This window comes from Mobula birostris, chromosome 3 (assembly GCF_030028105.1).
Source record: "Mobula birostris isolate sMobBir1 chromosome 3, sMobBir1.hap1, whole genome shotgun sequence".
Taxonomy (NCBI): domain Eukaryota; kingdom Metazoa; phylum Chordata; class Chondrichthyes; order Myliobatiformes; family Myliobatidae; genus Mobula; species Mobula birostris.
Genome location: NC_092372.1, coordinates 28,109,353 through 28,121,841, shown reverse-complemented (window position 1 = coordinate 28,121,841; position 12,489 = coordinate 28,109,353). Strand labels below are relative to the sequence as shown.

General features: G+C 42.6%; 1 protein-coding gene across 1 annotated transcript in view; it reads right to left on the bottom strand.

Moving 5' to 3' along the window:
* Positions 1-823: 823 nt before the first annotated feature.
* The window catches only part of golph3a (golgi phosphoprotein 3a), a 111,114-nt gene continuing 99,448 nt past the window's right edge, over positions 824-12,489 (bottom strand). The window contains exon 4 of the mRNA XM_072251767.1: positions 824-3,280. Coding sequence (XP_072107868.1) covers positions 2,856-3,280 — 425 coding nt within the window. The 3' untranslated portion in view covers positions 824-2,855. The remainder of the gene's footprint in view (positions 3,281-12,489) is intronic.

Below are 12,489 nucleotides of genomic sequence, written 5' to 3'. Positions count from 1 at the left end.
TAGGCTAGGATTGAGTTGGATTTCCTTAAGGTTGTTATAGCCGGGAGGTGGTAATGTGGACGAGCTCCCACTACCTATTAAATGCTCCCAATGGTGCGCGCCTCAAATAGCCTCTGACAACTAAGTCCAGCTCATGGCCTTCATGTGTGGCTAAGCTACTAAGCCCAGCAGAACCATTTCTACTGACAGAAGGGGCAAAGGTGGTTTACTGACACCTTAAAACTAGTTGCTTTGAGTAGATGAGGCCCATCAGCCATTGTTGGAATTAGCTAGGAGAAGGAAAACTCGGATCTCAAACCTCCGCTGCCTGTGGCTATACCCACTAATGGGGAAGGCTTTGGGAGTAAACGCTGAGGGAAAAATCCAGAGCTGGAGTCCCCAAGGCAGTCCTACACTGAGTTCAATGCTGACCGGCATCTCCTGCAAAGCTGCTGACACCAGACTGTATTGGTCTCTGTCATTCCTTTGGGTTCATCAAATGCATGATGAGGGGGAGCTTGCTACATGGGCAACAGCTTGCTCTCCATATCCTACTGCCCAGGGTTGAATGTTTAGACAGCTAGGATGCAATATCCATGGTCAACTCACACCAATGGAGGCCCCAAATTGGGTTTGCTGGGTGTTGTGGCTTGAAGGGCCAATTCTGTACTGTATCCCAATAAATAAATAAATAAACAAACAAATCCATTCAAAGCCATAGGGATAAAGGGTTTTAAATCCAGAGATTATACTTCTGCATAATGCATTTTCATGTAACATCAAAACAATTCCCACCTCCGTAAATGTTACTTCTGAGAATTAATAAATGCATAAATGATGCAAATTTCAAGAACTTTCAAAATCATAGTTTATTAACTGAAAAGTAAAAAGCTAGTATACAGATCAGGGATCTTTAATTTCAAGTCTACAGTTCTACTCCATCTAGTATTGTTGTTTTGAATTCTTAAACAAATTATTCAGAAACACCTGTAAGCCCCATCATTCATATGTAATATAATTATGAATCACTGTTTTGCTAATCATTTTGTTATTTACATAAATATGGTGAAACCAGCAGCAGTGAAGCAAGCAGTGAAGAGCTCACAGGCTGAAAAGCCAATAATTTCATATGACATACTGAAACAAGTTATATGTAAAATAAAATCTGTGCCATAATCGGAATAGTAGCTATTCCACAAAAAAACACCCTTAATAATTACAGTGGCGCAATTTGCAATTAACTATTCACATGCCATGCTTATAAAAGATTTCCAAAGAAGCAATTAACTAAAATTAGTAATTATTTTTTGCAGGAAAACAGAAACTAAGACTTCACATCATTTTCAGTGTACTAAGAACTGAAAAATGAAAAACAAAGAATTGTACCCATCTTGCTATTGACAACAAGCATTCTTTGATATGAAATATACTTGTTACAAGACTTAAAACCAACTTGGACCTCACATTGAATAACATAAAGGGCTATGTATCGGTCCAAGTGGCTGCAAGGTACTTTGTCCACATACATTAAAAATTACATAGCAGAGTTTTGAACATGCTCTACAGACAAAACTTCTCTCCACCATATGACTGGCTAAGCACAGATGAGATCAGGTGTGGAATTCGTCATTTTGTAAAATAAAAACTAGGATGGAATAGGTAAATATACAAGTTGAACTATATACAAACTATACTGGAATGTTAGCTATCCCAGAATTACTTCCATTTAAAATTGTGAATCTATGGATCACTGTTAGAAGGCCTCCTCTGTCAATCAAATTGATGTAATAATTTAAAAGAGATGGCTTACAAAAAAAGTAGATAGATAACAAAAAGCATAAATTTACAAACCGCAACATAAATCTTAAAATGTTAGGGAGATTCTCTGTTCTGCTATTGAAGTAGAATTGAAAAGGGGAGGAAATGTGCAAGTAATTTGATCTCAATGGAGGAGAATTTGACTAAACACATTTCCCCATGTAACTTTTGGCCATGAATCAGAAGACAATGCCATGCTTCTTGGCCACATGATTTTTTGTGGTTTTTCTGTTTGTATGTCCATGTATTTTCTTAAAGTCTACTGTGCATAGTGATGTTTTAACAGACCATTAGTTTCACAATAAATGTTTATTTCCAATGCGGTAAAATAATTTCTGGTAGCATTTTACAGTTGATCCCACCAAGAAAACAAATTAATACCACAAAACTTCATAAAGTTTAGGGGCCCATGCACACTACATTTTATAAGTTAAAGTAACTGGATTTTAAAAGATGGAGTAGGGAAATCAAACACTACACGTATTCTCTTACATTACATTATGGGAGGATTGACATTGTTTTCATCGGTAGCAGAAAATAATGCAGTAAGGCGGCAGATATTTAGTGTTTTACAGTGCAGCATTTTGAATCCCCTATATTTATAAACCAAGTGCATATGATGGTCATTTAAAATGACAATGCAACTTACAGTCTAAATAAATGCATGCTTGATCCAAGTACAAAACCCACCTACCCCATTCACTTCCATTACATAAAAATACTGACAGACAAAATATCTTGGTTGACTAGTTATGAGCTTATCAGGAATAAACTGCACTTGAGTTTCTTTCCACATTATCATTTAAATGAAATGGAGGAGAAAGAGAATTGAATAGGCCACAAAAATGATACAGTACCTCCTCTTTGGCTGTAAGAAATGCAGCGCTTCATTGGCCATTTATGAATCAGTCTTTCAAGATTTATTGGAACCAAAGCGTTTAAGCAAGTTTCAAAGCAAGGTCTAATTTCATGGAAAGAGTGTTACAACTTATGAGGACAGGAATTATAATGGGAGGAGAAGAAAAACAAGAAAACAAATAATCATTTAATTCTATATTTTACTTGGTAAAGGCAGCAACTACAGCCCAAAGTAATTCATTTGTATTAGATTTCATAGATTCAACTTCAGGATCCAAGTCCAGCAGCTGTCGTACTCTTTTCATGGCCAAGTCATAATGTTCATCTAAGAGAGGGGCAAAGGCATTCTCCAGTACATCCGAGGCATGGGCTAAGTAAATGAGGGCAAGCAAGCGCTTGTCCATCCGATGCGGGTCATTCACCCATTTATCCAGCACAGCTTCCTGAACTTTTTTGATGAGACGCTGCTTGATTACATTGTTGGTAAGAGGATGTGTTGTCATGTCAAACAGCAGGAAGTTCTGTTTCTCTGTCGTCAGTACACCTTTCTCCACTAGATTTTTCGCCAATCGCTCACGCACATTTCGTAACTGATAGTGCAGCTTTAATGGATTCCATGTTTCACCTTGTGATGTAAAGGGAAAAAAACACTTAATACTTGTATATGAAAGAAATGAAACATATTGTATAATTTTAAGAATATACACAAGGATCATCTAGTGCTAATCTTAAAAATATCAATGAGTGTCCAATAATCCACCAACATCTTAACTATATGATTTCAAATACATTGCTTATAAAATAACTAAAATAAAACAGGATTAAGTTAACACTGAACACAAAGGAACAAACATAAAATGCTAGAGGAACTCAACAGGTCAGGCAGCATATATGGAGAGGAATGAAAAGCTCGTCTTATTCATGCCAAGACCTTTCATCAGGACCAGAATTTTGCATTTGTTACTCTGGATTTCTACCATCTGCAGAATCTCTTTTGTTTATTGTGTCTACAGAGGTTACCTTTCAGATAAGCCCCACATATTTAGTTTAAAAAAGTTTCCATCATTGAAAAGAACTCAGATACTGCAAAGAAATAATGTGTTGTGCAAGTAACCAGATCATAAACCTACAGTGGAGCTAGAAAATGTGAACCTTGTAGAATTTTCTCTATTTCTGCATAAGTATGACCTAAAATGTGATCAGATCTTCATACAAATCCTAAAATTAGTTAGAGAACCTAATTAAATAAATACCATAAAAACATTACTTGTTCATTTAGAAACATAGAAAACTTACAGTACAATACAGGCCCTTCAGCCCACAAAGTTGTGCCGAACATATCCCTACCTTAGAAATTACTAGGCTTACCCATAGCCCTTTATTTTTCTAAGCTCCATGTACCTATCCAAAAGTCATTTAAAAGACCCTATCGTATTGAATGGGGAAAGAATTCGAAGTTCTGAGATGCAACGGGACTTGGGAGTCCTCGTACAGGATACCCTTAAAGTTAACCTCCAGGTTGAGTCAGTAGTGAAGAAGGCAAATGCAATGTTGGCATTCATTTCTAGAGGAATAGAGTATAGGAGCAGGGATGTGATGTTGAGGCTCTATAAGGCGCTGGTGAGACCTCACTTGGAGTACTGTGGGCAGTTTTGGTCTCCTTATTTAAGAAAGTATGTGCTGACGTTGGAGAGGGTACAGAGAAGATTCACTAGAATGATTCCGGGAATGAGAGGGCTAACATATGAGGAACGTTTGGCCGCTCTTGGACTGTATTCCTTGGAGTCTAGAAGAATGAGGGGAGACCTCATAGAAACATTTCGAATGTTAAAAGGCATGGACAGAGTGGATGTGGCAAAGTTGTTTCCCATGATGGGGGAGTCTAGTACGAGAGGGCATGACTTAAGGATTGAAGGGCGCCCATTCAGAACAGAAACGCGAAGAAATTTTTTTAGTCAGAGGGTGGTGAATCCATGGAATTTGTTGCCTCGGGCAGCAATGGAGGCCAAGTCACTGGGTGTATTTAAGGCAGAGATTGATAGGTATCTGAGTAGCCAGGGCATCAAAGGTTATGGTGAGAAGGCGGGGGAGTGGGACTGAATAGGAGAATAAAATGGCGGAGCAGACTCGATGGGCCGAATGGCCTACTTCTGCTCCTTTGTCTCATGGTCTTATGGCATCTGCCTCCACCACTGTTGCCGGCAGCCCATTCCATGCTCTCACCACTCTCTGCGTAAAAAACTTACCCCTGACATCTCCTCTGTACCTACTCCCAAACACCTTAAACCCTTGCCCTCTTGTGGCAGCCATTTCAGCCCTGGGAAAAAGCCTCTGACTATCCACACGATCAATGCCTCTCAGCATCTTATACACCCCAATCAGGTCACCTCTCATCGTCCGTTGCTCCACGGAGAAAAGGCCAAGTTCACTCAACCTGTTTTCATAAGGCTTGGTCCCCAATCCAGGCAACATCCTTGTAAATCTCTTCTGCGCACTTTCGATGGTTTCCACATCCCTCCTGTAGTGAGGCAACCAGAACTGAGTACAGTACTCCAAGTGGGGTCTGACCAGGGTCCTATATAGTTGCACCATTACCTCTCTGCTCCTAAATTCAATTCCACGATTGATGAAGGCCAATATACCGTATGCCTCCTTCACCACAGAGCCAACCTGTACAGCTGCTTTAAGCGTCCTATGGACTTGGACCCCAAGATCCCTCTGATCCTCTACACTGCCAAGAATCTTACCATTAATACTATATTCTGCCATCATATTTGACCGACAAAAATGAACCATTTCACACTTACCTGGGTTGAACTCCATCTGTCACTTCTCAGTCCAGTTTTGCATTCTATCAATGTCCTGCTGCAACCTCTGACAGTCCTCCACACTATCCACACACCCCCAACCTTGGTGTCATCAGCAAACTTACTAACCCACCCCTCCACTTCCTCATCCAGGTCATTTAAAAAATCACAAAGAGTAAGGGTCCCAGAACAGATCCCTGGGGCACACCACTGGTCACCGACCTCCATGCAGAATATGACCCATCTACAAACACTCTTTGCCTTCCGTGGGCAAGCCAGTTCTGGATCCACAAAGCATGTTCCCATGCGTGAATTCAACCAACTGCGAATCGAAAAAACCCAGAAGTGCTCTTCCAGCACTTGTTGTTCCAACATGTACAGACTTTTTTTTGTTGTCATTATTCCCTAAACAATTATTTAGGGAAGAGCTGGGGTGATATATTGCGTCCGGTGCTCCCGATGTGGCCTTCTATATATTGGCGAGACCAACGCAGACTGGGAGACCGCTTTGCTGAACACCTACGCTCTGTCCGCCACAGAAAGCAGGATCTCCCAGTGGCCACACATTTTAATTCCACATCCCATTTCCATTCTGACATGTCTATCCACGGCCTCCTCTACAGTAAAGATGAAGCCACACTCAGGTTGAAGGAACAACACCTTATATTCCGTCTGGGTAGCCTCCAACCTGATGGCATGAACATCGACTTCTCTGACTTCCGCTAATGCCCCACCTCCCCCTTGTACCCCATCTGTTACTTATTTTTATACACACATTCTTTCTCTCACTCTCCTTTTTCTCCCTCTGAATATACCCCTTGCCCATCCTCTGGGACCCCCCCCCCCCACCTTGTCTTTCTCCCTGGGCCTCCTGTCTCATGATCCTCTCATATCCCTTTTGCCAATCACCTGTCCAGCTCTTGGCTCCATCCCTCCCCCTCCCACTTTCAAATCTCTTACTAACTCTTCCTTCAGTTAGTCCTGACGAAGGGTCTCGGCCTGAAACGTCCACTGTACCTCTTCTAGAGATGCTGCCTGGCCTGCTGCGTTCACCAGCAACTTTGATGTGTGTTGCTTGAATTTCCAGCATCTGCAGAATTCCTGTTGTTTGCATCCAGTATTTAGAGTCAGTTAGTCAAATGTTTGTCTTAGTATATAGTATATATTTTACCTTTCTATGCATATAAAACACTTAAAAAACATATGTTTCAGCGTCAGGCTCAGAAACGGAAATTCCCGAGTTGGATCCAGTGACAGATCGCTCCTGAGCGCGCTGTCCATCCATGCTGGGTTGATGTGAAGGATCAAAAACCCAAAACCCAATAATTAAACCACTGTGTTGCTTAGTAATAATTGTAGCTTTCACCGAGGCAGGGATTTTCTCACTTTATCCTTTAAAATTGTTCCGACTGTTGACTGACTGTAGCCTAATGCTTTTCCAATGACCGATGGCGTTTCACCTCTTTCCGATTGCTTTATTATTTCCACTTTATTTTAAATTGCAATTGTGATTATTTTCCTGGACAGAAACACTGCGGATTCAGAGCTCCGCCGCCAGGTCCTAATGCCCGCTGAGACAGGTTAAATAAGGTCTGGGGTTCCGCTGGGTCCTAAGGTCCACCGCACCGAACCAATTTTCCCCAGGAACGAAAAACAATTTCCCCCGGGATTAATAAAGTATGACTATGACTACTATGACTATGACTTAGACAGGTTGAATAAGGGACTTGAGCATCCGCGTTTTTTGGTATCTGAGAGGGGTCCCGAAACCAATCCCTCGCGGATAGGGAGGGCCGACTGTACATCTACTGCTCTTCCTTCATCATTGTGTTTAGTCACATCCTCAAAAAATTCAATCAGGCTCATAAGGCACGACCTGCCTTGACAAAGCCATTCTGACTATTCCTAATCATATTATACCTCTCCAAATGTTCATAAATCCTGCCTCTCAACTTACTAACCACTGAAGTAAGACTCACTGGTCTATAACCTCCTGGGCTATTTCTACTCCCTTTCTTGAATAAGGGAACAATATCCGCAAACCTCCAAACCTCCAGAACCCCTCCCATCCCCATTGATGATGCAAAGCTCATCGCCAGAGGCTCAACAATCTCCTCCCTCAGCTCCCACAGTAGCCCTGAGTACATCTCATCCTGTCCCAGTGACTTATCCAACTTGACGCTTTCCAAAAGCTCCAGCACATCCTCTTTCTTAATATCTACATGCTCAAGCTTTTCAGTCCGCGCAAGTCATCACTACAATCACCAAGATCCTTTTCCATACTGAATACTGAAGTATTTATTAAGTACCTCTGCTATTTCCTCTGGTTCCATACACACTTTCCCACTGTCACACTTGATAGGTCCTATTCTTTCACATCTTATCCTCTTGCTCTTCACATACTTGTAGAATGCCTTGGGGTTTTCCTTTAATCCTACCCACCAAGGCCTTCTCATGGCCTCTTCTGCCTCTCCTAATTTCATTCTTAAGCTCCTTCCTGTTAGCCTTATAACCTTCTAGATCTCTAACATTACTTAGCTCTCCGAACCTTTCGTAAGCTTTTCTTTTCTTCTTGACCAGATTTACTACAGCCTTTGTACACCATGGTTCCTGTACCCTACCATAACTTCTGTCTCATTGGAATGTACCTTTGCAGAACTCCACACAAATACCCCCTGAACATTTGCCACATTTCTTCTGTACTTTTCCCTGAGAACATCTATTTCCAATTTAAGCTTCCAATTTCCTGCCTGATAGCCTCATAATTCCCCTTACTCCAATTAAATTAAATTAAATTAAAGGCATCCGTTAGTCTTGTGAGACCATGGATCTGCGCCTGGAAAGTCTTCACTCTCCAGGGTGCAGGCCTGGGCAAGGTTGTATGAAAGACCAGCAGTTGCCCATGCTGCAAGTCTCCCCTCTCCACAACACCAATGTTGTCCAAGAGAAGGGCATTAGGACCCATACAGCTTGGCACCAGTGTCGTCGCAGAGCAATATGTGATTAACTGCCTTGCTCAAGGACACAACACGTTCCCTCGGCTGTGGCTCGAACTCACAACCTTCAGGTAGCTAGTCCAATGCCTTAACCACTTGGCCACGTGCCCACATACGTGGTCCAATTAAACGCTTTTCTAACTTGCCTGTTCCTATCTCTCTCCAATGCCATTGTAAAGGAGATAGAATTATGATCACTATCTCCAAAATGCTCTCCCACTGAGAGATCTGACACCTGACCAGGTTCATCTCCCAATACCACATCAAGTACAGTCTCTCCCCTTGTAGGCTTATCTACATATTATGTCAAGAAACCTTCCTGAACATACCTAACAAACTCCACCCCATCTAAACCCCTTGATCTACTAGGGAGATGCCAATCGATACTTGGGAAATTAAAATCTCCCACCATGACAACTCTGTTATTATTACACCTTTCCAGGATCTGTTTCCCTATCTGCTCCTTGATATCCCTGTTACTATTGGGCGGCCTATAAAAAAAACACCCAGTGGAGTTATTGACTCCTTCCTGTTCCTAATTTCCACCCACAGAGACTCCGTAGACAATCTCTCCATGATGTCCACCTTTTCTGCAGCCGTGACACTATCTCGGATCAGCATGCCCCCACCTCTTTTGCCTCCCTCACTGTCCTTTCTGAAACATCTAAAACCCGACACTTGAAGTAACCATTTCTGTCCCTGAGCCATCCAAGTCTCTGTAATGGCCACCACATCATAGCTCCAAGTACTGATCCATGCTTTAAGCTCAACTGCTTTGTTCACGATACTCCTTGCGTTAAAACAGTCACATCTCAAACTGTTGGACTAAGCACGTCCCTTCTCTATCACCTGCCTATCCTGCCTCACACACTGTCTCCATTTGTGAGCCAACTGTCTCTCCAGTTCCGTTCCCACTCACCAACAATTCTAGTTTAAACTCTTCCCAGTAGCCTTAGCAAACCTCCCCGCCAGGATATTGGTCCCCTGGGATTCAAGTGCAACCTGTCCTTTTTGTACAGGTCACACCTGCCCCAAAAGAGGTCCCAATGATCCAGAAATCTGAATCCTTGCCCACTGCTCCAATCCCTCAGCCACGCATTTATCCTCTACCTCATTCTATTCCTATACTCACTGTCACGTGGCACAGGCAGTAATCCCGAGATTACTACCTTTGCGGTCCTGCTTCTCAACTTCCTTCCGAACTCCCTGTAGTCTGTTTTCAGGACCTCTTCCCTTTTCCTACCTACGTCATTGGTACCAATATGTACCACGACCTCTGGCTGTTCTCCCTCCCACTGCAGGATAGCGTGGACGCAATCGGAAACATCCCAAACCCTGGCACCTGGGAGGCAAACTACCATCCCAGTTTCTTTCCTGTGTCCACAGAATTGCCAATCTGACCCTCTAACTATAGAGTCCCCTATCACTACTGCCATTCTCTTCCTTTCCCTACCCTTCTGAGCCACAGGGCTGGACTCTGTGCCAGAGGCACGACCACTGTTGCTTCCCCCAGGTAGGCTGCCCCCCCCCAACAGTACTCAAACAGAAGTACTATTGTTCAGGGGATCAGCAACAGGGGTACTCTCTAGTACCTGACTCTTCCCCTTCCCTCTCCTGACTGTTACCCACTTGTCTGTCTCCCGTGGCCCCGGTGTGACCACCTGCCTATAACTCCTTTCTATCACCTCCTAGCTCTCCTTGATTAGACGAAGGCCATCGAGCTGCAACTCCAGTTCCCTAACACAGTCCCTTAGGAACTGCAGCTCGACACACCAGGTACAGATATGGCCGTCCAGGAGGCTGGGAGACTTATTTATTCAGAAAAATGATCCAATATTACATGCATTTGTCGGAAAAGGTACGTTAATCTTTGTTTTCAATAACAGGTGTGACCCCCTCACCCCCCACCAACCCCGACACCAATAACTTCAACCAAATGTTTCCTGTACATTGCCTTGGAGAAATATTAGGCCATTCTTCCTTACAAAACTGCTTCAACTCTGGGATGTTGGTGCGCTTTTTTGCATGAACTGCTTGCTTCAGGTCCTTCCAGAATATTTCTATAGGATTACAGTCAGGATTTTAACTTGATTTTGTTGTTGATTTACTCATGTCTTTTGGATCATTGTATTGTTGCATTATCCAACTTCTATTAAGCTTAAGATGATGGACTACTACCCTGACATTCTGCTGTAAAATGTTGATACAACTTTGACTTCCTTGTTCCCTCAAAGACCGCAAGCTATCCAGGCCCTGAGGCCGCAAAGCAGCCACAAAATATGATGCTCCTTTCACTGTGCTTCACATTTGGGATGAGGGTTTTGGTGCTGGTGTGCAGTACCTATTTTCCTCCAAACATAGCAATGTGCATTTCTGCCAAAAAGTTCAACTTTTGTCTCATCTGTCCACAGAACATTGCCTCAGAGCAATGTAGAACATCCAGGTGGTCTTTTGCAAACTTGAGACATGCAGCAATGTTTTTGTTTTGGAGAGCAGTGGTTTCTTCCGTGGTGTCCTTCCATGAAAACTATTCTTGTTCGCTGTTCTTTTTCCCCTTATAGTGGACACATGAACAGAGACTTTAGCAAGTTCTAGAGATCTCTGCAGGTCATTTGCTTTTACCCTTGGGTTCTTTTTCACCGCCTTCACCATTCCTGGTGTGCTCCTTCAGCACTGCACATCATACATTTGGTGTGATCTTTGCAGGATGCCCACTCTTAGGGAGAGTAGTAACCATACTGAGTTTCCTCCACTTGTAGACAATTTCGCTTTCTGCGGACTGCTGCACACTCAAGTCTTTAGAAATGCTTTTGTAGCCTTTTCCAGCTTGATGCATCTCTACAATTCTTCTCCTAAGATCCTCTGAAAGTTGTTTTTTTTGAAGCACGATGCACATAAACAAATCTTTCTTGAGAAGAGCGGGCTCTGTCACTAACCTGACTTTGTGTGTCTTTTTTATAGGTCGGGGCACCTCTACAACCCACACTGGCAATCTCATCTCATTGATTGGAACACCAGACTCCAAACAGCTTTTGTAGAAGGCATTACCCCAGAGCTCATGCACTTGGGCAGTAGAAATAAATGTGCAGACTACTTTCCAAACACAGAGAAAATCCAAAAATCTCAGATGCAAAGGCACTTGGGAATCCTTGTGCAGAACATCCTAAAGATTAACTTGCAGGTGAGGAAGGCAAATGCAATGTTAGCATTCATTTCAAGAGGTCTAGAATACAAGAGCAGGGATATGATGCTGAGGCTTTATAAGGCACTGGTGAGGCCTCACCTTGAGTATTGTTTTGTGCACCAATGGTTTTGGGCTCCTCATCTAAGAAAAAATGTGCTGGCATTGGAGAGGGTTCAGAGGAGGTTCACAAGGATGACTCTGGGAATGAAAGGGTTATTATACACAGAATGTTTCATAGCTGTGGGTTTGTACTGCTGGAATTTAGACAGAAGAAGGAGGATCTCATTAAAACCTTTTGAATGTTGGCCTAAACAGAATAGATGTGGAAAGGATACTTCCCATGGTAGAGGAGTCTAGGACAAGAGGGCACAGCCTCAGGATAGAGTGGCTCCATTTAAAACAGATGCGGAGAAATGTCTTTAGCCAGAGGGTGGTGAATTTGTGGGATTTGTTACCACAGACAGCTGTGGAGGCCAGATTTTTGGGTGTATTACAGGCAAAGCTTGATAGGTTCTTGATTGGACATGGTATCAAAGGTTATGAGCAGTAGGGCTGAGAAGGTGGAAAAAAGATCGGCCATGATTGAATGGCGGAGCAGACTCAATTGGCCAAATGGTCCAATTCTGCTCTTATGTCTTATGATTCACACACTTTCTCCAACAAATAAATGTAATATTTGATAACTTTTCTCAATAAATAAATGAACAGGTATAATGTTTTGTGTGTTATTTATTTAATTGGGTTCTCTTTATCTAGGACTTGCGTGAAGATCTGATAACATTTTACGTCGTATTTATGCAGAAATAGAGAAAGTTCTGCAGGGTTTGCGAACTTTCTAGCACCACTG